Source organism: Phalacrocorax aristotelis, chromosome 1 (genome assembly GCF_949628215.1).
Source record: "Phalacrocorax aristotelis chromosome 1, bGulAri2.1, whole genome shotgun sequence".
Lineage (NCBI taxonomy): Eukaryota > Metazoa > Chordata > Aves > Suliformes > Phalacrocoracidae > Phalacrocorax > Phalacrocorax aristotelis.
The window spans coordinates 3,118,706-3,142,449 of record NC_134276.1 but is presented as its reverse complement, the minus strand read 5'-3'; the positions used below and the strand labels follow the sequence as shown (position 1 = coordinate 3,142,449).

At 43.7% G+C, this 23,744-nt stretch overlaps 1 protein-coding gene across 2 annotated transcripts in view; it reads right to left on the bottom strand.

The window, feature by feature from the left end:
- Positions 1-23,744, bottom strand: part of UVRAG (UV radiation resistance associated) — a 104,202-nt gene that overhangs the window by 52,826 nt on the left and 27,632 nt on the right. For both annotated transcript variants that reach the window (XM_075112855.1, XM_075112936.1), the window contains exons 6-11: positions 19,436-19,521; positions 4,636-4,741; positions 2,466-2,592; positions 1,436-1,520; positions 873-960; positions 224-284 (exon numbers count right to left, since the gene is read on the bottom strand). In XM_075112855.1, the coding sequence (XP_074968956.1) occupies positions 224-284; positions 873-960; positions 1,436-1,520; positions 2,466-2,592; positions 4,636-4,741; positions 19,436-19,521 (553 nt within the window). The remainder of the gene's footprint in view (positions 1-223; positions 285-872; positions 961-1,435; positions 1,521-2,465; positions 2,593-4,635; positions 4,742-19,435; positions 19,522-23,744) is intronic.

The following is a 23,744-nucleotide window of genomic DNA, read 5'->3' as shown; positions in this document are numbered from 1 at the left end:
TTCAGTATTGAGTCTTCAAATACAGAGGTAATTTTCTAAGAATCAACAGTAGCTTCTTTTGTACTAGCTCGGAAGTAGGAATAAACAATGCATAAGTTTTCTTCTAGTCTAGGCCTTTCCAGTCAGAAACTTGGATCCTAAGCCATTGCTATCAGTTTACTTCATTTTACGAAATTTAGAAGCAGTGTCAACTGTAACAACTAAATTAAGAATATTCAGCTACCTTGAAAGTCTTCAGAATTAGGAAGCTTGACTCCACAAACAAAGTAATCCTTTTGATCGTTCTGTAAGTTTAAAATCAACAATGGAAAGTGAGAACGGAACAATAACATCCAGAAAACAGAAACCTGCCTAAAATCCAATGGCAACAAAGCATTTTTGTAATGAAAAAAAACACCTTAAATATTCAATGAAACCCGGAGTGACTTTGACTTAGTGTTTTAGTCCCCATTTCATATAATTGAGAAATAAATGCAATTTTTTTCAAGACGGAAAAGCTTCAGCTTAATCAATTTGTTATATTAAATGTTTTGGAGCTCTGTATTTTGACATCTGTTCATGTGCACTCCATTAAAGTTCAGCTAGCCTACTGTCAGAGTTACTTTATGTAATTGTAAGCAAAATGGAAAGTATCCATTGAATTACAGCTACAGCTATTCTACTTTTATAGTGGAGACTATGCGAGAGATGCTGGCCTAAGTCTTCTCCCCACGAGGTTTGCAATCTAAGGACCAAAGCCAAGAAAAAGCTGGAAAAACCAGCATGAATGAAGAGCAAGTTTCATCATGAATAAAACACGATATTTGCTCGCAGTGTAATACATGGGAAGTTCATTTCACATCAAGCAGATTTTTAGAACATTAAAAACATACCAGATCAATAGGGTAGATATAGGATAGCTCCGACAGCAATTGCTTGCATCGAATAGTCTGCTGGGCATTTGTCTTCAAAAACAGTTCTCTTTGGGGAAAGAGATCCCAAAACCATTAGTTTCTTCAAAAGCTTTAAGTAAAAGGTATCAAGCCCTCATACCCCTCCAGCATCTTCCCACATATCACCTCCCCTCCCCCAAAAAGCTAGGTAATTCCACCAGAAAAATACAGAAGACAAAGCTAACTTTTCTTTTTCAGTTGTACCTCACATTACGGGCGTATTTTGACAACGACAATTAAGTATTACAAAGCTGTGGTACACTAAAGCAGACCTAAAAGTCCTATCATAGTCTACACGTGCAACCAAGCAACTGTTTTCTCCTCTTCTAGACTCGCCACTGTTAATTATCACTTTAGGTATCTACAAATCATAGCAGAGATGTCTTAAAAGATGTTCTGGGGCAACATGTGGAAGAATTTGGTGCCAGGAGTCCCACTTCAAATGGCCTACTCTCAAGCCTGTATTTTCTTTCCAACTGCAGAAAAAGCATAGGCCCTTTTACCTCTTAGCAGTGCATTCCTTTCTTAATTCATGCAGGGATTCGTTATGCTCTTGAAGTTTCTGGTATTCAGTCTCAAATGCATTTTCTAAACAACGTGAGGAATCAGGGGAAGAAGTTAGTTTTCTTAGTTATCTGAAGTTAAAAGTAGATACTGACACAAATATCGGCAATAACCCTCCACTTAACCTTAGATGCCTGTTCTCCATGTTATGCTGCCAAACTGGGGAACGACAGTGCAGGAGGAGCACCTGTCTTCATGCTCTGCACACCATTCACCAGCCAAATGCAACCAACAAAACCTCATTCTCCCTTAACACCTATTCCCCTCACGACCGCAGTAGTAGAGTAATACGGTTAAGGCACCTCAATATTTGCGTAATCAGAACAAAGTAAATGAGGAAACCCTCCTTTTTAGTAGTGACTAGTTATTTTAGACTCAACTAGGTATTAAAAAAAGAGAAATCCTGCAGCCAGATCAAGTATCCATGTAGCTCAGTCTCTGGTGAGCTCCAGAGAGACAGCGATGTAGCATTTTACTATAGGACACTTTCCCAGTAAAACAAAATACCAAGACCACCGAGCATTTCACCTTTCCCTTATGTAATAAGCTATTAGGAGGGGGTTTTCGTCTTTTAACACTTAAAATGAGATTCTAATGGCAGGTACAATAACGTCCCTCGTGACACTATAATGCCTGCATCCAGCCCGTTTACTGCATTACAGTGCAGCTCTTCTGATTTTCTCATAAAATCTTAATTAAGCACAGCTTTAAGACTTCTTGAGAGAGATGTCACAGCAGGAAGTTATTTAGAGTCAGGATAGCAGAAACTGCTGTCCAGAATTCACAGACGGTGAAGAGATTATATCTGGCTGCAAACTTCAGATAAAGAAAAGCAGAAACATCAGAGCCAGACCAAAAACCAAGACATCGCCCTCATTTTGGTCACCATGATCATAAGCTAAGCTGCTACGCTTCCGATGAGCGGGTTTGGAATATCTGCAATAGAATCAGTAATAATTCTACACTTACCTCTGCCATGCAAACTATTTTTCTCCTTATGCAACAAGGCTACTTCTTGACCAAGGGCCTTCTTCTGCCTCTCCAGTTCATTACGTAGCACCAGGATCTTCAACTGTAAACATTCACTCTCCTTTTTCTATTGGAAGAAAAGTAGATTTAAAAGAAAAAAATAATTACAAGTTTTTCTGCACACAAGCAGTTCCATAAAAGGAGTGATAGGAGGGAAGAGAAAGAGCCTGGCAGACACTAGTCTCACCCTAAGGGGAGAGCTCATAGATTACAACAGGCAATAGGTTACCAAAAACCCTAATCATTTTGCTGCTTTGGAAGGAGAGAAACTCAGCTGTGTCCCCCAGTGCTTGTTCCTTCTGCGGGATGCGTCTCCCCTCCTGCGCTCAGTGATGCAACCTGGCCCAGGGCAGAAATCAAGAGAGGAAGGAGAGGTGGGAGGAAGCTTCTGCAGGACAAGTACACAGAGACTAATAGCAGAGCGCTAGCAGCACGCCGAGCATTCCCTCCCTGGCAAAGGGTTTGGCAACAAGAGGGAGGATGAGCAACGAGGAGCCTATACTAAACTGAGGCAGGGAGCTGGGAAAAGGTTGGAAATGTCTGAGCTGCGCTACTGGATCCAATTCCCAGCTTCAGGGTGATGAGGAAAAAAAAAAAAGGAAAGAACACATAGCGGGGAGAAGATTATGTCACTACACACAATTACATTTGAAGCTTCCTTTCTTTAAAAGCTTTAGGACTTGTCCTGCACCTACTAAATCTGTTCCTGTGTTTAAAAATAAACTTTTTCTTTGATGCGCTCTCTTCTCTAAGAAATTGTGCTGCCATGTGTGTAGTGAAGCAGAATTTTCTATTACGAATAGGTTTTTGTTTTGTTTTAAGGAAGGAATATCTCCCATGCCTAATAGATATTTGCCAAGAACAACTGAAGTCAGATGCAAAATGGAAAAGAGACGTTACACCCCTCCAGTCCATCCATACCCCTGAAGGGGCAGCGGGGCATACTGGTGAGCAAGTCTTATGCAAGCACTACCAGGCACCGTCACGTTGTGTCACTCGGCCAGCTTTCACTTTCTCAAGCAGTTAATGGAGATAATGCTCCTTCAACACTAGCTGCCTGAAAGAAAAAGAGTCAGGTCTTGCTGAAGCCTTCCCTCCATTTCATATTTGCTTCAGTTACACACGTACGCTGAGCCTTGTGGTTCAAGACTCCAGCAGGAAACACGGCTCAGTATTAAGGAATGAAATTAGAGTTCACGCACTTATTAAGGGGGTGGAAGCCCAGCATGTGTTTCACTATTAAACAAAGTAAAAGAAAAATAGGTCATAGTTTCCTTATACCACAGGCCATGGTTGCTAAGAAGTTGCATCGCCTATGCTGTTACTACTGTCAGGTTTGGTTTTAGTGGTCTTCATATACTTCCGCTCACACATATTTATTAAGGAAATTAGCACAGAATTCAGCCCAGAATCTACCTTAAAGTAATAAAGTGACTTCACGTCACAAGTTTGCCCGTTCCCATACAAGGCACCAGACCCGTGCCAGTGAGAACCAATGTAATGAAGTCACCACAAGCCACTCGCGTTCTGTCAACTCACTGCTTCGAACTCGGCTCAGCCTTTCTAGGCTAAAAGTAGAAACTAGTGCCAGTACGCTCATTTGGAGGAGGGAAGAGGACAGGCAAAACAAGCTGTCAAGAGCTATTGCACGATCTAATACAATTCCTGCCTAAAATAGATGTCTCACTTGAATGACAGCTTTTGCATTAATTCTGTTCACCCAAAGCGAGCAGGGTACAAGAAGATACAGCCAGGAGACTCACCCCGCTCTACATCCACCACAGGTTCCTGCCAAGATTTATCTAACCCATTAAAAGTTTGCTTTTCCTGATAAACCTCCTTCATGCCCTGTACAATGTTTGTGCTTTTGTACTATAAAAGCAATTACACAGAATAAAGGTAAAAACAGGATAAGCAATCTATCAGTCCAAGTAACGCGCACAGATCTAAAATCCATTACCTTACACTTTTCAGATGAGTTCCCATTTGAAGTGACAGGTTTAAACAAAGATTTCAAGTTCAAATGTTAAAAAAAACAAGCTTATGGTCAAGACATCAGGCAGATGCTTCAGCAAACCTGTAGAATAAGGTTTTAAATAATCAAACTTACCAGTTCATTGCTTGTAGATGTACATCTCAGCTTTTCTTCAATCTCCCTTCCTATTTTCTGAACAGTTACCTGAGTCTGTTTAATTGCACACTGGGCTCTGTGAAGCCTGTAAGGAGAAGAGAAGTTACAGCTCTGCTAAAGGTTCCCCACACGTATCCTAGCGACAACCACACCAGCCGTCTCAAAACCAGCGGAGACGGTACAAATTCAGATTGTCAGCTTCCCTTTTGAAATGAAGCGTCAGGAGAGGAATCGTAACTTGCACGGTTTATGAATGAGTATCCAAAGCAAACCAGCAAGTCTCCAAATTCGATCAAGTATCAAATGTCCTCTTTATTTGTTAAATTCAGTGCATACCAATGAGACAAAGCTGTAGGTGAGAGAGCAGGTAATTACGGGGCTCTCATGTAACAATGACATTGTAACACTGTTAACATCAAGACAAATGCACACGACTGTTACCGTGAGCACTGTTAACATCGGCCAGCTTTAAAAAAAAGGCAAGTATCCTTTAGATAACACGCAGGCCAAGTGCACAAACCACCCTTCAGCATCTCCCAACGTGCTATGGGTCCTTCCATAATAAAAACATGGCTTTCTTAATTCAATCACAATTGAAGCATGTAAAAGATGATGATGATGTGGTTCTGACCATTATCCCTTGCTTCAGGGGGAAGAGGGAAAACTGATTATTCGCTATATTTATTGGGAAAAAAAGATCAGGCAGGGGAAAGCAATGGCAAAAAAAAGGTCAAAAAGAGGCATTAACATTTTTCTTAGAATTAACATGGAGTGGGAGTTAACATATTTATTAGAAGTAGTCAGAGTTGGCCTACAGTCATAGACTATGTCTTTTAAGGCATGCAAACCCAGGCTTACTTGTCCCCTTCGTAGTTTCACTACTAATGGCTTCTCCTGCTGTAAGGACACTCTTCAGGCAGCCTTGCTGCTGGGGAAACACCTACCTAACCTGACTGAGGTCTAGTTGGAAGAGCACAACCGTGGTCAGACAGCCTATTGTATGGCATTGGTGCTTTGCCAGGGAAATGTAATGGAAGGACCACGCCTGCTTCAGTGCGTGTTTTAGCGATCACCTCCATTTCCCCAAAACTAAAAATCTCTGTCTCTTCATAGGGATGCTTAGTTTTACTAAAGCACGGCTATGAGTTTGCTGTGCGCCAAGGACCAAAGCGCTAGACCACACAGAAAAGGCTACTCAGCTTCTTCCTTTCACATTCACCAATCTCTTCCAGATTTATAAGCAACCGAGGCATTATTATTTAACAGTTTTGGCTAAAGGTTTTTAACAGTCTGTGTGCAGCTAAACCAAGACAACCAGGCTACATGCTTCAAGTATGAGCAACCACAAAGCATCACCCCTTCTCACACCATCTCAACAGCACAGACTACAGATCAGTTTATTCAGTGCGAGGATAGCGCATAAACCACCCAGCCCAACAAGCAGATCCAGAGAGGAGATGATACATGGACAACGGGGAGCGAGCATTGCTAGTAATATTAGACAAGATCATTGTGATTTAAGACATTTACATGTTATAAATGTGTTCAAGTTTAAGTGAGTTAAGTCAGACACCTTTAGTTCCTTCACGCTATTACCTCTCCTGAACGACGCCCTCCGTAATAGGCTTTTGTTTGAAATTACACTAAGTGATTCCTTTGGCTTCTTCAGGGCTCCTCAAATTGCTCATAGCACACACAGCCCAGGAGCGGAGCTTTTTGGGGGTAGCTGTACCCCATCAAAATCACACATCAAGCAGCGTGGTTCTGCCGGCTGCTAAAGGCTTCTGGGGGGGGAAAAGAGACTGCTGAGGCCAGCAGCGCTGGGTGCTGGGTCACCCAAGGGCTCGGTCTCACGCACCTAATGGAATGCTGAGACCTCCTGGAAACAGTTATTTCCCAGCGGGAATTACTACTTCTAGCTCCCACCTTCCCAAATACATCTCAAGCCTGTTGGCTAAGTAACATATGGTTATGGAGGTCAAAGTCAAGGTTTGCTGACCATCCTGAATGTCACATAGATTTCTCATCATCCAGTAGGGTCTAAGTTTTCAACTTCAACAGTTTCCAGCCTGTCCCTTTCCAAAATGGTGGAGCATTTTCTTTCCAGGAATAAGAAAGTCTTACCTAAAACTTATAGGTAAAGAATAATAAGAGACTGACGTTCCCCTTTCCCTTTCTCTCACTTTTATCTAATTTTATACCAGAAGAACGTTCTTGATTCATTCTTAATTCAGGGGATTAAGAAAGAAATTCTACAAGTCTTTACACCACGCCATGTAGGTCACAAAATCTGACTGCTGAAAAGTGTTTTATTCTTGGAAAAAGTATTTATGAAACTGATAAATTGTTAGAAGGGTCATTTGCCCTGTGAGCTCCTCACAGCAATGCCCAGCCGACGACCTACAAATTTTAACAGCTTCAAGATCTTCTGCCTGTGCCCCAGTATAAGGAACAGACATCTGTTCAGCCTGACTTCTCAAACCAGCACAAACCTTAGAGTATTCCTTTAATTTGGTCAATCTATATCTAAAGGTATATTCCTACCCTATAAAGACTGCTATACTGAATAATTCAGCAATAAAGTCTGGTTTTAATAAGAAATGGTTTTCTTTTTAAGCCAAACATCATCCAGGCATTTCCTGCAATATTAAAATAAAAACCTAGTGAAACTCAGCTGCCTTGATGCCAAATAGCACCATTTACATTGAGCCAACCAGTACCAGGTGGTTTGCTTTCTTGCAGTCCCAGTATGTTCACTCTTGTTCCCAGGACTTTAAAATGGTAGCAGTACGATCATGACCACATCCAAAGTTAAGCCTTCCAAGATGAAAAGTTTCAGGACTTTGTGTCACAAAAAGCAGCAACTATCAACAGAAATCTTTCTCTAGCCACCAAAAAAAGGCCCCCGCTGCACTCACACAAAAATCTTTGGTCATCCCACCTTGGGAATACAAACTAAGCTATAAGAACACCGGCATGGAAGTTTTGTCCGTCGTTTCTCCATGCACGGGACAGACTCCGGTGGAGGCAATTATGATTGCACCAATGAATGGAGAGCAGCATGTTGAGGCCATAAATCTGGATTAAAATTTTTATCTAATGAATGGAGAGAAACTTCAATGCTAATTGACCGCATATTGTTTCCATTTCTAGTCTGGATGCAAGTCCAACGCTACAGCCTAAAGTTAGCACAGTTTGTGCTTCGAGCATAATCCAGCTTGATTTAGTCATCCACAACGATTAGCCAACTGATGGCATAACTTACGCGCTATCAGCCAATGCAGGATTCTTCCTAGGCTGTTCAAGAGGGTTTTTCATTATTAATTATTAAAATGAGCACTTCCATAGTACTTTAAGAGCTAATTCAGGTCTTCAAGAGGCCACTGGCCTGCTACCACATTCCCTTCAGCAGTCAAGGAAAGCCAAGCCAGTTACAGCAGAAACTCATGCCTTTTTAAAGGGGTAGCTTAGCCAACAGTGTCGTCATCCCGTGTCTGCAGGCTGCGCTGGTGTCTCTGCAGCAGCTCAAAGCCATTGTCAGCCAGCAGCAGAGCAACACGAACGTTAAGTGTGACAGATTTACTGCTCTTGCTTGGGGCCCTGAGAGCTGCTGTGCAATTGTCCAACATCAGGCGAGTTGCACGCCGCTGCCTGGGAAAGAACTGAGAAAGCAAAGCAGACATGAAAATTCCTCAAGGCCCTAATATAGTTCGGAGGTGGAGATCCATGAAGCTGTTCTACTTCCATTCTCATATCACCTGCTTTCTGAGATGGGGGAGACTAAGAGGAAGCAAAACACTCTCCCTTCCTTTGGAAGTTTAAAAGGCAGCAGGATAGATACAAAAACATCAGCCATGTACGGTAAGCTAAGACCAACAAAAGCTGCATCCCTGATTGATCTAGGAAGAACCAGCAGGCAGGGATTCGGCATCCCTCCTCTTCACTTGCTAGTTCCCAGGTTGATGAAGTATGGGCTATTTGGGGTCTCTCTTCAAGGCTTTTCAAGTCTGAAATTAAATTGCAGCTTCTTCTCCCCAAAACACCCCTACTTTCTACCTTGGCTGTAAGATGTGAAACACTTCTAACACACAGCGTTCTGCCGATCAGTTCAACGTGGGTACTGACTTGGAGGGGAAAAAGTTGCCAAGTTTTGGATGACTTCACCATTACAGGATTCCTCTGCAGTTACATCCTTGTCTTCTTTGCAAGATCAAGCGGTTTTCCCGACACCCCAAAGACTGCACAACTTCACTTTACAACTTGGGAACATGCTGTAACAACACATTTGCTCTCTTTCAGCCTGCAGTAAGTTTGAGGCAGTGTTTGATGGTTCAGCTGAAGCACTTTCCTTTAAGACACACTGCAACTGAGATATCCCTCTTGGTCATGAATTAGTCTAGTGATTTACCAGTTTTTTACAAGTTCATTCCTGACTGAAATCTTTTAAAAAAAAAACAAAAACAAAAGCTGGTGTCTAGTGACAGTTGTGTCTATTAAGCTAACATATGCTTATATTTACATTAATGAAATAGCCTCAACTTTATTAGACATTTGATATAGATCGTGTAGTTCTATCATACACTCCCAATATCTCCTTCTATCAGACACATCTGGATTTTTCATGTACGGAATTTTAAACCGTAAATACATCCATTAATTACAGCAGTCACAGATTACAGCTACTTCTCACAAGAGAAATAAATGCCTATGGTCTTATTTGCCAGAACAACCTTAGTTTACAATGAGGCTAAATTTAAACCGAGAATTACTACCAGGGATTTAGAAAATAGAACAGAACACTTCTGGCAGTAAGTAACATGAAGGATCCTGGAAGTAAAATACCCAAACCTACCATTAAAGAAAAAAAATCCAAGACTTTCCTATTAAATACAAAAAAAAAAGAAAGCATACTTTGTAACAGCCCAGAAATTAGATTATGGAGAGTGCCAGCCAGCTATAACGTACTTTTTACACAGCCCCTTAAACCATCATTTGCTACATCTGCTTTCCCACAAGAAAAAATTTTCTAATTTATAATCATATACTCCCTTTCCCAATTTCCTCAGAAACCTACACCTACAATTTGTCAAAAGCAGACATGGGGCGAGAGAAGACAGTTGGGAGTAAGAAGAGAATAAAATACGAGGCTGACTTGTTCACTTGCGGCATTAAACCTCTACAAGAGCCAGCGCTGTAAGAAACTCAGGCGAGACCATGCTGCTGAAGCACAGACACTTTCCATCATTCTTTCAGTTTTGCGTTGACTTACACATGTAAGACTCAAGTTTCTGAAAAATCAAGTCCACGTGGACACTGCAACGCTGGATGCTTTGAGCTGTTTGCAAATGAAGAAGATAAAAATAACATCTACCCCAGACCGGCAGCAGGGGAGGTGCTGGCCTGCGGTGCGAGAGGGATTTAAAGGAGGTTGCAGGTATATGGATCACCTTCATTACATACAGGGCACAGACAGAAGAGGAGAGCTTTACCATGAAGAACAAACAATTTCTTCCAGAAATGAAGTCACAAAACTGAGATGTCTCTTGTCATAGAATCACAGAAGGGTTTGGGTTGGAAGGGACCTTTAGAGGTCACCTACCCCAAACCCCCGCCACGAGCAGGGACATCCCCAACTCGATCAGGTCGCTCAGAGCCCCATCCAGCCTCACCTGGAATGCGTCCAGGAATGAGGCATCGACCACCTCTCGGGGCAACCTGGGCCAGTGTCTCACCACCCTCAGCGTAAAACATTTCTCCCTTAGATCCAGTCTAAATCTCCCCTCCTTTAGTTTCAAACCATCCCCCCTTGGCCTGTCACAACAGGCCTTGCTAAAGAGGTCGCCCCCACCCTTCCCACAGCCCCCCTTTAAGCCCTGGGAGGCTGCAAAATAAGGTCTCCTCACAGTAAGGTCTCTCCCTGTCCTCTTCTTGCAATTCATAGCTTTCACTCCAGCACTGGGATGGATTTACGGCTTGATTTTTTTTATTCAAAGAACAAATGTATTTGTGGCAAATAACAGAGAAAGGGGTTGGGTTTTTTTGTTGTTCTTTATACTGGTGCTTATCAGTTTGCAATTACAGAAACCTTGCTGCCAGGGCAACAGACAGAATCATGTTCAAGATGTTGTATACAGCAGAAAGGTAAATTATACGCAAACACAAATTTCTGAAGGACACAAATACGTAAAGATGACTCCTACCAGGACAGTGACACTGGTATAATCCAACAGCCTTTTCCTGATGTGTAACTCGCCAACAAATCTCGATATAAGATTCAATTCTCGCTCTGAGACAGTGAGCAAGGCTAAGACTGGAATTCACTGCACAACCGGGAAGGAAGATGCATAAAATCAGGTTGAATGGCTTACAGGCTCCACCCAAAAAGAGAAACAGCTGCTCTCAAGTTGGTTGTATCCTTCCTATCGCAGTCCCTACAACTGATAAGGTGTTTGTGACAACTAAGCACAGGCCTTACCCACTGGAGGAAGGAGGAGAAACACCAGTCAACATTCAGGTGATTCATTTTTTCCAAGCTGCATACTGCTGCACTTTGTACTGGAAGCCATCCCCAAACTCAAAGTTTGCTTCCAAGAGAAGCCGAATTCTGCAGCTCAATAGAGAAGTAAGGCCTCCCACCAGACAAAAGGATGGTCGCAATGCTCACAGGAGTGTTCTGCAGCTTCTCAGCCACAGGCTTTGACCTCAACATCTGCCCTGTTTTTAATTAGCAGAGAGATTAGAGCGTTTTCCCCGACGTGAGATCTTTAATCCACCGTATTTGTCTCAGTCAAAATGCAGTATTGACTTTCCCTGATGAGGCTGGGTATTTCCGAGCATTTTGGAGACGTGACTGCATTTGCTGAAATCTTTGCCCAGGCTGAAAGATAAAGCCATGAGCTGCACCATTCTGATGGCCGTAGCCAGGACAAAGTTGTAACAAAAATAGAGTCCCAATGCCGTTGTTCAAACTCCTCCTCCTTAAACACTTTCAGGTATCTGTTAAAAAATTATTGAAGTGACATGCTCTGTTTTTCCTCAACTATAATAAAGCCAGAAAAAGGAGAAGGACTGGGTTATGACTTCTAACCTAACTGAACACTGCTTCACTGATATGGTCTTTTACATGCCGTCACAAATAAAGAATAAAGCTATTTTGAATTTCTGCACAGCTCTGTGTAATCTCTGTCCTAAACAGGGCTCTGAAACCAAATTTAATCAAGAACTAGCAACATGCCTATCATGCTTATGCTAAAAATCCGCTACTGCAGGGGTGTTTTATTCCACATGGCAGATTAGGAAAGCTGAAGATAAGAGCAGCAGCAGCAGATGACTACTAACCCTGCAGCTAAGTTAAAATACCAAAAAAAAAGCCCCACCCCTCTCATGCTTCATGGACTGTTTCAACTTGCTATGACCCATGCTGCGCTCTTCAACAGATTTTGGCAAAACTCAGGCTTGTAAATTGATTCTTCTGATGACTGATTAGCCTGGGTTTCTATAGCTTCGCACCAGTAAAATGCCTGGGAACAGATTTGTCCCAAAGGCTGATTCCACAGACCAAAATCCCTAAGCGACCTCTCGAAAAAAATTCAGATCCCAGTTTCCCTCTCCATCACTACTTCCCAGGAAGACACCACCCTGCAATTCCAACCCACGTGGTTTTTAGGCCAAGAGAGATGACACTTGTCATACTGTTCATCCATTTCAGTACTGCTTATTAAAGTATACAGAGGCACTCAAGAGGTCTGATTACAGTTCCTATTTATTTACGCTGGCCTTAGGCCACCTGGGTTTTCATGTCCAAAGCCAAGGGGATGCCTGCCTTGTCTTGGCTGCCTGCACAGTACGGAGAGTCAAGTCTTCCAGGTGGAAATCTTTCCCGCTTACAAACATCAAGCTCGGCCATCGCAGAAAAACCACACTTATCACTAGCAAAGGGAAGTTTTAGCAGAGGAACTTACTGATTTAAAGAGTACAAGTCGGGCTAAGAGAAATCCTACAACCCATCCCACACTTGAGACTCTGTATTTCCACATCTGCTAGGAGGGGGCAGCGGCAACAGCAGCAGCAACACTGAAGTCTGAAAGTCTGCAACGTGAGCCAGCAATCTGACTGCAAAGATGCTCACAAGAAAATCTAGAACAAAGCACTGCAAGGGCATCAGGCTATTTGTGACAGCCTTCCCCTGCCACGCACTCACCACCTTCCCAGAAGGTGGCACCGTTCCTACGGCACGAGCATCGGGAACTGCAACACTTCAAAAGGCTTTGGTCACGGCTGTGAGGATACTTCTCTGAGGAAAGAACAGGAAAGGAAAAAGCTAGAAACAAAAGGTTTAACTCTCAGTGCATATTTTAAAATAATAAACAATCTTTAGAGATAAGTCTCCAAATATGCATCTACCGGCATCCCGAAGTAAAAGGGGTAGCAAGGACCAACTCTCTATTTCCACACAGTCAGAACTGCAGAGGCTAGAGACCGAGTCCTGCTCACTGCACAGCTCCACTGGGCTCACTTCTTTCATGGAGATGAGGGTGGAAGTAGAGGAACCTAAGGGAAGTTCAAAAGCCAGTACAGCTTTGTGTGGCTCACCTCTGGGTTTGTTATCAGACGCTGTGCAACCCTCCAAAGTCAGAGAGCAGCTGACAGCATGTTTTCTTCCTGCTTTCCCTCTTTTTCACCCCACCAAACATCTGGAAGCCTGAAGTTTGGAATTGCTGCTTGCAGCAGCTATACAATAGCAAAGTCTGAGGGAGCTACTGGCTGTCAAGACAGGACATTCTGACGCTGTTCAAGACTTGACTTGTGCTTCTCCTTAGCTGTAAACAGGTCAGTGGACCCCTGAGACACACCTTAGCACAGAGCAGTTTAAGCCACAAAGATCTTGCTCACTGCACCATTCCCCAAAGAGCTTATGAAAAACAGCTTCAAGTTTAGCATAATTTCCATGTGTTAAAAATAGCCGCCCAAAGGCAGTTACTACATTTGGCACGTGCAATTCCACTGACTGTAGTCTCAGGGAAACTACTCCGAGCTACGAATGAAGTTTTCAACGCTACAAGTGCTTACGTTGACTCCGTACTTTTGTCTCTATTGCCAGTTTCCGAGACCAACTTCTGCAAGTTCTGTTCGTTGGAAAAGACTGCTAATAAAGATGGAAGAATTTAAACACACGAGCAACGTATTGGTTAAAAAAACCCTTCTTTTCTAAGATAGGTAGAGCTAAACAACAGCTGATTTTATATTGCGTCCCCATGTTTTAGTTTGAAAAGTCATGTTTACTTGTCCAGGGCACTGCAGCCAGATTTATTTGCTTATCACCAGAACTGCGAGAACCTGTTGTTTTCAATGAAGGCACAGCCTGTGTGGTCTCTGGCGTTGCTCTAGTTTTCAAGATTTAATCCACTAGATCAGATGCACATGTGGCAGTAGCAGAGGAAGCCCTTTAACACCTAAAAGTATTACTTAAATCAACTTCTGCCAGATTAGATATTAGCAATATTACAGCAGTTGCCTGGAGATGGTCTTTTACTTGTCTCTAGCACTCAAGTTGTACCAATATCAGATTTTGCTGCTGCTGCTGTTAAAAAACCCCTATATTTTGTTAAACAAAAATACAACCAAAATGTTTTCAATTTACACTAACTGGCTGGCTAAACAGCACAAACATGCCATCCTGTCTGCTGAAGGAATGGTTAAACGCTAAAGAAAGCGGTTTTGACTGGAGAGATAAAATACAGGAAGGAAAACTTCAAAAGGAGCAGGTTTCACTAGTTCTTAGAGCACTTTTTGTCTCCAGGCAGAATTTGGGAGGATTTCAGGCACTCACATACTTAGAGGCACAAAAGCTATTAGCAGGCCAGTTGCTCGAAGTCCCACACTACCAGGAAAAGCTGTTGTACAATACAAACTATTACTTTTTGTATTTAGGAACCGAAGAAAGATTTTAACATACAGGATTTTAAGCCTTATCTTTAGTCATTGCCAGCATATCCCATCTTCCCAACACCACTTAATACTAAAAGGTCTACTTTTCAAAGTTTAAAGAAAGAAAGGATAGAAAACGAAGAGAATACTAAATATAAACCTATTCCCATCAGTGCTGCAAACGTGCCGAGAGCTTGATTACGGAGACATGTCCAGAACATGACCTCAGATGAATTTGGCCCATCCTGAGTGTTATGTGAAAGGTGAAACGTGTTACTGTTATAACCTATTACTACCAGGCTACATAATATTTACAAAGCCTTTAAGTGACCTCTTTTCAGGAAATCTGACAATATGGCCAAGGGACCAAAAAAAAAAAAACCACCTCAAAATTTTACCTTTCCAGTTGGGGTGGTTGATTTTTGTTAGTTAGCCTTTTTAAAACAAACAGCTGGAAGAACCTTCGTCATTTCCACAGGGCATGGACAACTTATTAGCAGTGCTATGTTTGCCTGAGGATCTTCTCCCTGCCCCAAAACAAGAAGGTTCACGAGCTGCAGAGGTGCTGAGAACTTCCTCGTGTAAAGCTAAGCTGTCTGGGTACTTTAAATTTTTCCTCCTCCTTAATTAACTTGTAAATCCATGTAATTAAGCATCTGAGCAGACAGGCACTATTTTAATCCAGCACTCAAAAATTTTTCTATTCTTCACACACTCTGGCATTCCTAATTAATTTTTTTAATCAACATAATTTGAGCCAAGCACATGCTTTTCATTAAGGCCTATTAACAAGCTTCTTAAGTTTTAGCTATCCACTTCTGCTGACAAGTAACAAAAAAAAAATTAACTTATTTCTTCCCCAAAAAGCAGTTTTGACAGGGGACAAATCAACCAGAGGAGTTCTCATTTTGCAGTTTTTCAAAAGCGAAGGGTTGAGCTAGAACCTGCTCTCTCAATCACTTTCCACACCTGGCAGCACAGTACCGTTGCAGATACCACCAGCACCAGGGCTCACTTCCTTTTTCAAGGAGTTTAAAAAAAGCCAGTGCAAGCTGTTCTTCACGTTCACATGCCCCGTGAAAACATTAGGAAACCACATGTGCTGCTTGTGAATTTTTACTACAGACAAATATCGTATCATGAGAAAGTCTTCAAAACGTGGGATTTATGTGTCCAGATGCAAACCTTTACAGTGTAGACACCTCCCTATTCTCTTTATAGCCAATGGACAGAAGCAGGCAGACAGCAATTCATTTCCTCCCAAAGCACACATCCTGTCAAATGAATCACAACTCATATTATGCCCATCTCTCTCTTCTGGCTCTAAGTGGAACACGCTCTCACAAAAACTGTCTGTGGAAAGAGTTCACGGGGTTGGTGCTTAGGCCTAGACTCCTGGAGGAGATGGCAAACCAGACTGCTCAGTAGGAGGAAAAGGATACCTGACAAAAAGAAACCGATGATTATTGTAAAAAAAAAAAAATAAACGCTATCACCAGCCTTTGAGCTGGATACCAAAGGTAAGCGGCAGTAGAGAAAGGCGTACCTCTAAAAATAAAAAAAACAGCATTAACATGATGGGGAATAGAATGGATTCAGGATGACATGAAGGACTTTGCCTCAGTTCCCAAAGAACTTTCCCAGCTAGGAAGGAAAGCTAAAACAGCACCTAGGTACGTTCACAAATTATAACCTCTAACTTTTACTGGAACTAGACAATGTGATATATACTCCTTGAGAAGGTATTTAGAATCACAGAATCCCAGACTGGTGAGGGTTGGAAGGGACCTCTGGAGATCATCCCGTCCCACCCCTGCTGGAGCAGGCACACCCAGAGCAGGGGCACAGGGCCGCGTCCAGGCGGGGGGTGAATGTCTCCAGGGAAGGGACCCCACAGCCTCTCTGGGCAGCCTGTGCCCCTGCTCTGGCACCCGCACAGGGAAGGGGTTTCTCCTCATGTTCAGGGGGAACTTCCCGTGTTCCAGCTTGTGCCCGTGGCCCCTTGGCCTGGCGTTGGGCACCGCTGAAAAGAGCCCGGCCCCATCCTCCTGACACCCACCCTTCAGGTGTTTATAGGCATTGATGAGACCCCCCTCAGCCTTCTCTTCTCCAGGCTGAACAAGCCCAGGTCTCTCAGCCTTTCCTCACCAGGGAGGTGCTCCAGCCCCTGATCCCCTTGGCAGCTCTGCACTGGCCTTGCTCCAGCAGTTCCCTGCCCTTCTTGACCTGGGGGGCCCAGAACTGGCCGCAGCCCTGCAGGTGTGGCCTCACTGGGGCAGAGCAGAGGGGGAGGAGAACCTCCCTCGCCCTGCTGGCCACACGCCTTTCCATGCACCCCAGGGCACCGCTGGCCCCCTTGGCCCCAAGGGCCCGGTGCTGGCTCAGGATCACCTCGCTGCCCCCCAGCACCCCCAGGGCCTTCTCAGCAGAGCCGCTCTCCAGCAGGTCCCCCCCAGCCTGTGCTGGTGCGGGGGGTTGTTCCTCCCCAGGGGCAGGACCTTGCACTGGCTCTTCTTGAATTCCCCGAGGTTCCCCTGGGCCCAGCTCTCCAGCCTGGCCAGGGCTCGCTGGATGGCAGCACAGCCTGCTGGTGCATCAGCCGCTCCTCCCAGCTTGGGACCATCAGCAAACTTGCTGAGGTTACGCTCTGTCCCATCATCCAGGTCACTGATGAATGTGTTGACCAGGACTGGACCCAGCACAGACCCCCGGGGAACACCACCAGTGACAGGCCTCCAGCCAGGCTCTGCCCCGTTGATCACGACCCTCTCAGTTCTGTTGTTGAGCCAGTTCTCTGTCCACCTCACTGTCCTCTCACCCAACCCACACTGCCTTAGCTTGCCTGTGAGGAGGCTATGGGAGGCAGTGTCGAATGCCTTACTGAAGTCGAGATAGACAACATCCACTGCTCTCCCTTCATCGACCCAGGCAGTCACGCCATCATAGAAGGCTGTCAGGTTGGTCAGGCATGATCTTCCCTTGGCGAATCCATGTTGACTGTTTCCCATAACCTCCTTGTCCTCTACATGCCTGGAGATGACCTCCAGGATGAACTGCTCTATCCCCTTTCCAGGGATGGAGGTGAGGCTCACTGGCCTAGTTACCCAGGTCCTCCTTCTTGCCCTCAGCTACAGGCCTGGTGCTGAGGACTGGGGAAAAGCTGTTCCTTTTAGGACAAAGCAAGAACTGAGCAGGATGTCTTAGCTCAGAGGCAGGGCTGAACATTAGCTACACCCAACAGCATGCCTAGTGACTGTAAGAGACAGCGCCTCGACTCTCACCTTCCTGAGACTGAGCCAAGCGCGTGGCTCCAGTAATCAGGTTTCAAACAGCACTGGCGAGCATCCAGCAAAGGGAGCTTCATCAAAGCTGACATCTTCATTTCTTGTCAGCCTTATGATAGGCAGTCAGACACTTTCAGAAGGACCACAGTTCAGGTTAGACAGGGCTCCAGTCAGTCAAGTTCATGACCAGCTGGTATAACAGTGAGTGTTTTTTTCTGAAGCCTGCTTCGTACTACAAAGAAGTACAAAGGAAATGTGGAAAAAAAAAGGCACATGGCAAACCATCAGGATGGCCGGCACACATTTTCTTCTTTCTATTTAACAAAGACTTAATGTTAGGTAGTACAAGAGTTTTCTTCTAATGGACTGTGCCAGAACATAACCAGAACTTCGTAACACGCCCCCTGGTTGTTTTACACTGGAAGCACAGAAGAGAGACATTTAGAAAGCAGCCTTTAGTGTAAATATGCTTTACAGAATCAAGAAACAGCGCATTTAAATTTTAAGAGAGCTTATAAAATAAAGACTTCTGAATAAGCAACCTAGACTTAACTTTTCCTACCCCCTTCTTCACTATACAATATAGACCTAATGCTTCATACAGGCAACAGTGACACCTACTGTTCACATACCAAATGGATTCAACTTTCACAGCTGATGAAACCAAATGCGTTGTCCCAAGGACTTTTGAAAGCATATTAAGCATTTCCTTTCCAAGAGCTTCCTTCATAGCACTTCTATCGCTATGACTGCAGAACTGAAGTTATCGACCTGTCTTGCAAAGTGCCTCTTAAACACAAATTCCTCAAAACCAACCCTCTGACAGTGTTTAAAAGCTCTGAGAGTGTTTCCCCACAGGGAACAGTCATGAACTGTTATAATTAAAGCAGATCTGAAAAAGGCCTTGTTAACCCTCGTACTAGCAATTCACGTTTTTCACCACCAGAGACACCTAAGTAACCACCCAAAAGCAGCTACCATACCTTTCTTATACCATGCATGTGTTGGAGTAACTGGGTCCTGACTACACAGTGCCTCTTTTCTGGATTACAAAGGAGAATCATGCAGAAGGTAAATTCAATTCAGTGGTTCAACATTAAAAAACCCACAACCCTCACACACACACTCACAGGTGTGCAGCTGTTTCGTTTCAACTACAGCATCGTCCCACCAAACTGAGTTTTGGCAAGTTGCCTTTTTTCCCGTTTTTCTAGTTTATTTAAATGAACTTTATTGTCGCTGAGGAGAACAGAGTAGGGGCTTTCCACAGAAGCTCTCCCACAGAGAAACTCCACGATTTCAACATCTGCAAGGCAAGTCCACGGGCTAGCTCCACAGCCAGCTTGAGTTCTGAGCACTCGAGCGTCCATGTGGCAAAAGCTTAGAGGCCACCGAGGAGCGTATGTGAAGGCCCACCTCCCTGCTGGCAGCGGTAAATGGGCACTATCTAGATATCTCCTTTGCACGTTCCCATCCAGAGGGGTTTTTTTAAAATTATTTGGAAAAGTTCCTTCCACAAACGCTAAAGACATTACAACAGCTACACAGAATATTCTCAAAAACCTTACCTAAGCAAAGAGAAGACATCATAAGAGTTACGAACACAGTTCTGATCCACCTGGAGAAGACTATTCTTCAGGGTACCTGAGTGATCCTTAAGGCAAAGGAAAAAAAAGTTAATTTAAGAATCAAAAAGTTTTCCATCTTTACTAAAAGCATGCAGTTTTGGTAGGAGACAAAATGATCTTGCATTTCGTGTATTTTAAATGCCTTCCTACAGTAGGTAGAAACAATTTAAGGCAGCCGTAACACCAAGTTCAAGTCTGGCCTACAACAGCACTTACCTATAAAGAAGTTAATAACCCATCACTTTATCTGTGTTCTAGACACAGAGTGTGTTTTCTTGACATTTATAATCCATTACTGCACAAATTTTATGCGTGGAAATATTGAACGATTGAATTCACTGTACTGACGGTCTTCACCTTCATACCTGAGAGCCTGTTCAGTAACGGGCCAGAGGCACACAAGACCATGAGATAAAGCTCTATTCTTAACCCAGGCTGTAATACGTTTAAAAGATCAAAGCAATCTTACTTATGAATGATTGGAACAAGTTTCTGGACGCTATAAGAAAATATACACCATTCTTCAGAGACCAACGTGTACATTCTGCACAAGAAGCATCAAAACAGTAGCAGACCAACAGCAGTTCTTCATGCTGCAGAGGTCAGATACCAAGCTCTTCCATATCAAGCACAGTCACACAAATTCCTAGAAATGCCACAAGCTCAGAACTGCTCCTTCACATGATAAAGCGAGGTCTAACTGACCAAGTAGGTCAAAACACGTGGCAGCATTGTCAGAAAGTTTATGGATCGTAGGAGACAAGGCATTTGTTTTAGTGTATGAAGTAACCCCAGCCGGTACACGTGACCAGTTGATTTTCCCAACAGTGACACAGATGTACTCCAAGTACCACAGTCCCTGCCTACGTACTCTTTCCTGCCTCAACAGGCTGTTTCCATGTAGAAGATGTTGAAATGCAGAGTTACAGGTCAACATCTACTGACACAACTGTTAGCCACAGGCCATGCAACAGATATTCCTTTCCACCAAAAATAAGGTTCCACCTAAATAATTGTGAGATGTATACACTACATTATGCATCATATTGCAATAGAGGAACCATATCAGCAGCTGTCTCAGCCCCTCATTTCCATTGTCAAGGTGTTGGATCCCACATGCTGAAATCCATACATGTACCCCCTGAAAAAAAACCACTAAAAAAAAAAGACATTGTAATGCCTAAAATAACTAGGATGGCAGAAAACTGAAAATGCACAACTACCAGCATCAGAATTTTCCACCATGAATGTGAATCACAGAATCATTAAGGTTGGAAAATACCTCTCGGATCACCAAGTCCAACCACCAGCCCAACGCCCCCAGGCCTCCTAAACCATGGCCCCAAGTCCCACGGCTACACGGTGGTTGAACCCCCCCAGGGACGGTGACTCCCCCACCTCTCTGGGCAGCCTGTGCCAGGGCCTGACCGCTCTGGCAGGGAAGGCATTTTCCCTCACATCCAACCTAAACCTCCCCTGACGCAGCTTGAGGCCGTTCCCTCTCGCCCTGTCACTGGTGACTTGGGAGCAGAGACCAGCCCCCCCCTCACTCCAGCCCCTCTCAGGCAGCTGCAGGGAGCGAGAAGGGCTCCCCTCAGCCCCCTCTTCTCCAGGCTAAACCCCCCCAGCTCCCCCAGCCGCCCCCAGCACACTTGTGCTCCAGACCCTGCCCCAGCCCCGCTGCCCTTCTCTGGACACGCTCCAGCCCCTCCAGGGCCTTCTTGTCCCGAGGGGCCCAAACCTGAGCCCAGCATTCGAGGTGGGGCCTCCCCAGGGCCGAGCACAGGGGCCCCATCCCTGCCCGGCTCCTGCTGGCCACACCAGAGCTGACACAAGCCCGGGGGCTGTTTATCCTGTTGGGCCAGGATGAAGTCAATCTTGTTTGAAAAACAGAAAGCAAACTGCAAAATTTTTCAGAGAAAAAGTGGAGTGGCCCAGAATAACTAGTTTCAGGATGGAAAGAATTTGGAGCAACAACATATTTCAGCCTTTTCCCCCCCCCCCTTGTACTAGAGAATGTTGAAAGCAAATTCCCAGAGAGTCAGACACCAAGTGGCCTGTGCAAACTGTTCAACCCTGAGGAAGCTTGCAGAACGTTCAACGGAAGGGTTTCAGACTTAGTTATTAAAGAAGTTTGCCCTTTGAAAGGGGAGTTTGTCTACTGCTCTGCCACAGCATTTATTAGATACAGGCACATGTATTTTTAAGCACACAAAAAGGCTTTCTTGTGTGAAGTGGCCAGGATGTAGCTGCTAAAAAACCCCGTATCTATATGTGGGGAAAGATTGCACTTGCACTGATGGAGACCTCATACTGTAGAGATATGCAGCTTTCTAAAAATAAGGGTCTTTCCTGCTCGACGGCTGAAACAGTAACTACAATTCAGTATTCCTGAAGAATATAAAAACTTATAAACTTGCTTCCCTTAACGCACTTTCTGAGAAGATATCACTGCAAGAGCAAGTCTTATCTGTTAGCAGCAGCAAGCATAAAATGATTGAAAGAAAATCTGAAAGCCAGGAAGGCATTGAGGAACCAGAAGAGAAACCTGGTTTTGGGAAAGCTAGTCTAGCACCCAGACTGATTTTGTTGAAACTGGGTAAAAAGTGGTTTTACACACAAGCATACAGTCTCAGACAAAACTAAGCAGGTTCAGAAAAGTGCTGAAGGATTGGGAATACTTTAAGTCCAGGCTGACAGCTTAAAAAAAAAAATATATCTTTGAAGCTCCCATCTATCTTATTCAAACATTCATCGAGTTAAAGCAAATCCAAACAGAGTTTCACTGTATGGTTACTAGAGAGGATGAAACGAAGAGAGGAACAAGTGCTTCAGTGGTCCCATGACAGATCGGAAACAGGAAAATAAACTGGACATGGTTGTGAGGAAAGAAGCAGAATCCTGCTAAAGTCTTCTAGGAAAAATTACTGCATAGCTTACTATAAAATTATAATGAACCTGAATAAAAACAGAAGTTAGAAGTTTGGGGTACAATTATGTGAAATTCAAACACAGTTAAGAAAAAAGCCACTACACTGGCAGCCCACTCTTGTATTTACACTGAGAAGTAAAGCTGTAAATGCTAGAAGGGGAGCTACCTGAGCACTGTCAGACACCTACAGTGAAGCAGTAATACCTTTCAGGGCTCAGACAGCATGCACAAAGGCTTTTGAAACCTTATTTCCCAACTTTTTTTCTTGCCGTGAGCAAAGTATCTATTGCAGCAAGAAACCTGGAGCTTGATTAAGAACATTACCCAAAGAAAGCGTTCACTTGGCTGTTGCTGATAGGCAGTGAACAAGTTGCTGCTGGACAGAAGAGATGGAAGAAAGGGAAATTCCTAATATTATCAAAGATACAGAATTTAAAGGCTTTTTGACATCAGCAGAGAAAAGTGAAGAGTCAGTGAGGATATTAGCAACAAAGAGGCCCGGGATATGGTTCTTCTATTCTGTTAAGACAATAATTGCTATACTACAGCTGTCCGGTTCACCTAGAATTTCTCCACCTGTGTTGCTGCTGGGGTTTTCCACTTCGCTCCTTTATAACACAGCAGCTTCCTACAAACCTTGATCTTTTGAGCACAAACCTGCATTTTGGAGGTTACCTTATATGCATGTGGGCTTAAAGGTTCTAAAACAGCAGCTGAAATGCATTACCTAACGAAGGTGTAAGCTTCCAGCCCTTTGATTTTAAATTAAACAACTTAGCAATTAGAATATTCTTGGTTGAGCATGTTGCTCTTGCTGGTTTCATTTGCCAGGGACATATGCATTTTAATCAATAAAACTACAATTTTCATCAATAAAACCCAATAGTTGTGCCAGTCCCTAATGTTCCTGCCCTGCTTCAGTTTGTTCTACCACAGTAGCTTTTAGGCTCCCACCTCTCCTACCACAGAGAAATTCCCAGGAGAGAAAATGGGAATTTGCATTTAGTTCCAGGTGGATCAAGCAACGCTCAGAACACATCTACAGTGTGTTTTGAAACTCTGAGCTCATGAAATATTGCCAGAATGTTTTAGTCAGCTTCTAACAATTTTCTTATTTTGGCTCATAAGTGGTCATAATTAATGACAAAAGACATTTAATACACTAATAAAATGCACTTTGTCGTAAGACTGCATAAATCTACTTTGGCAATTTAATTCACAGTCAAAAGGATTATTAAAGTAACAAGGGTTTCTTTTGAGCAATGGGGAAAAGAAAAAAAGAAAAAGGAGTACCATACCTTAACTTTGTCCCTATGA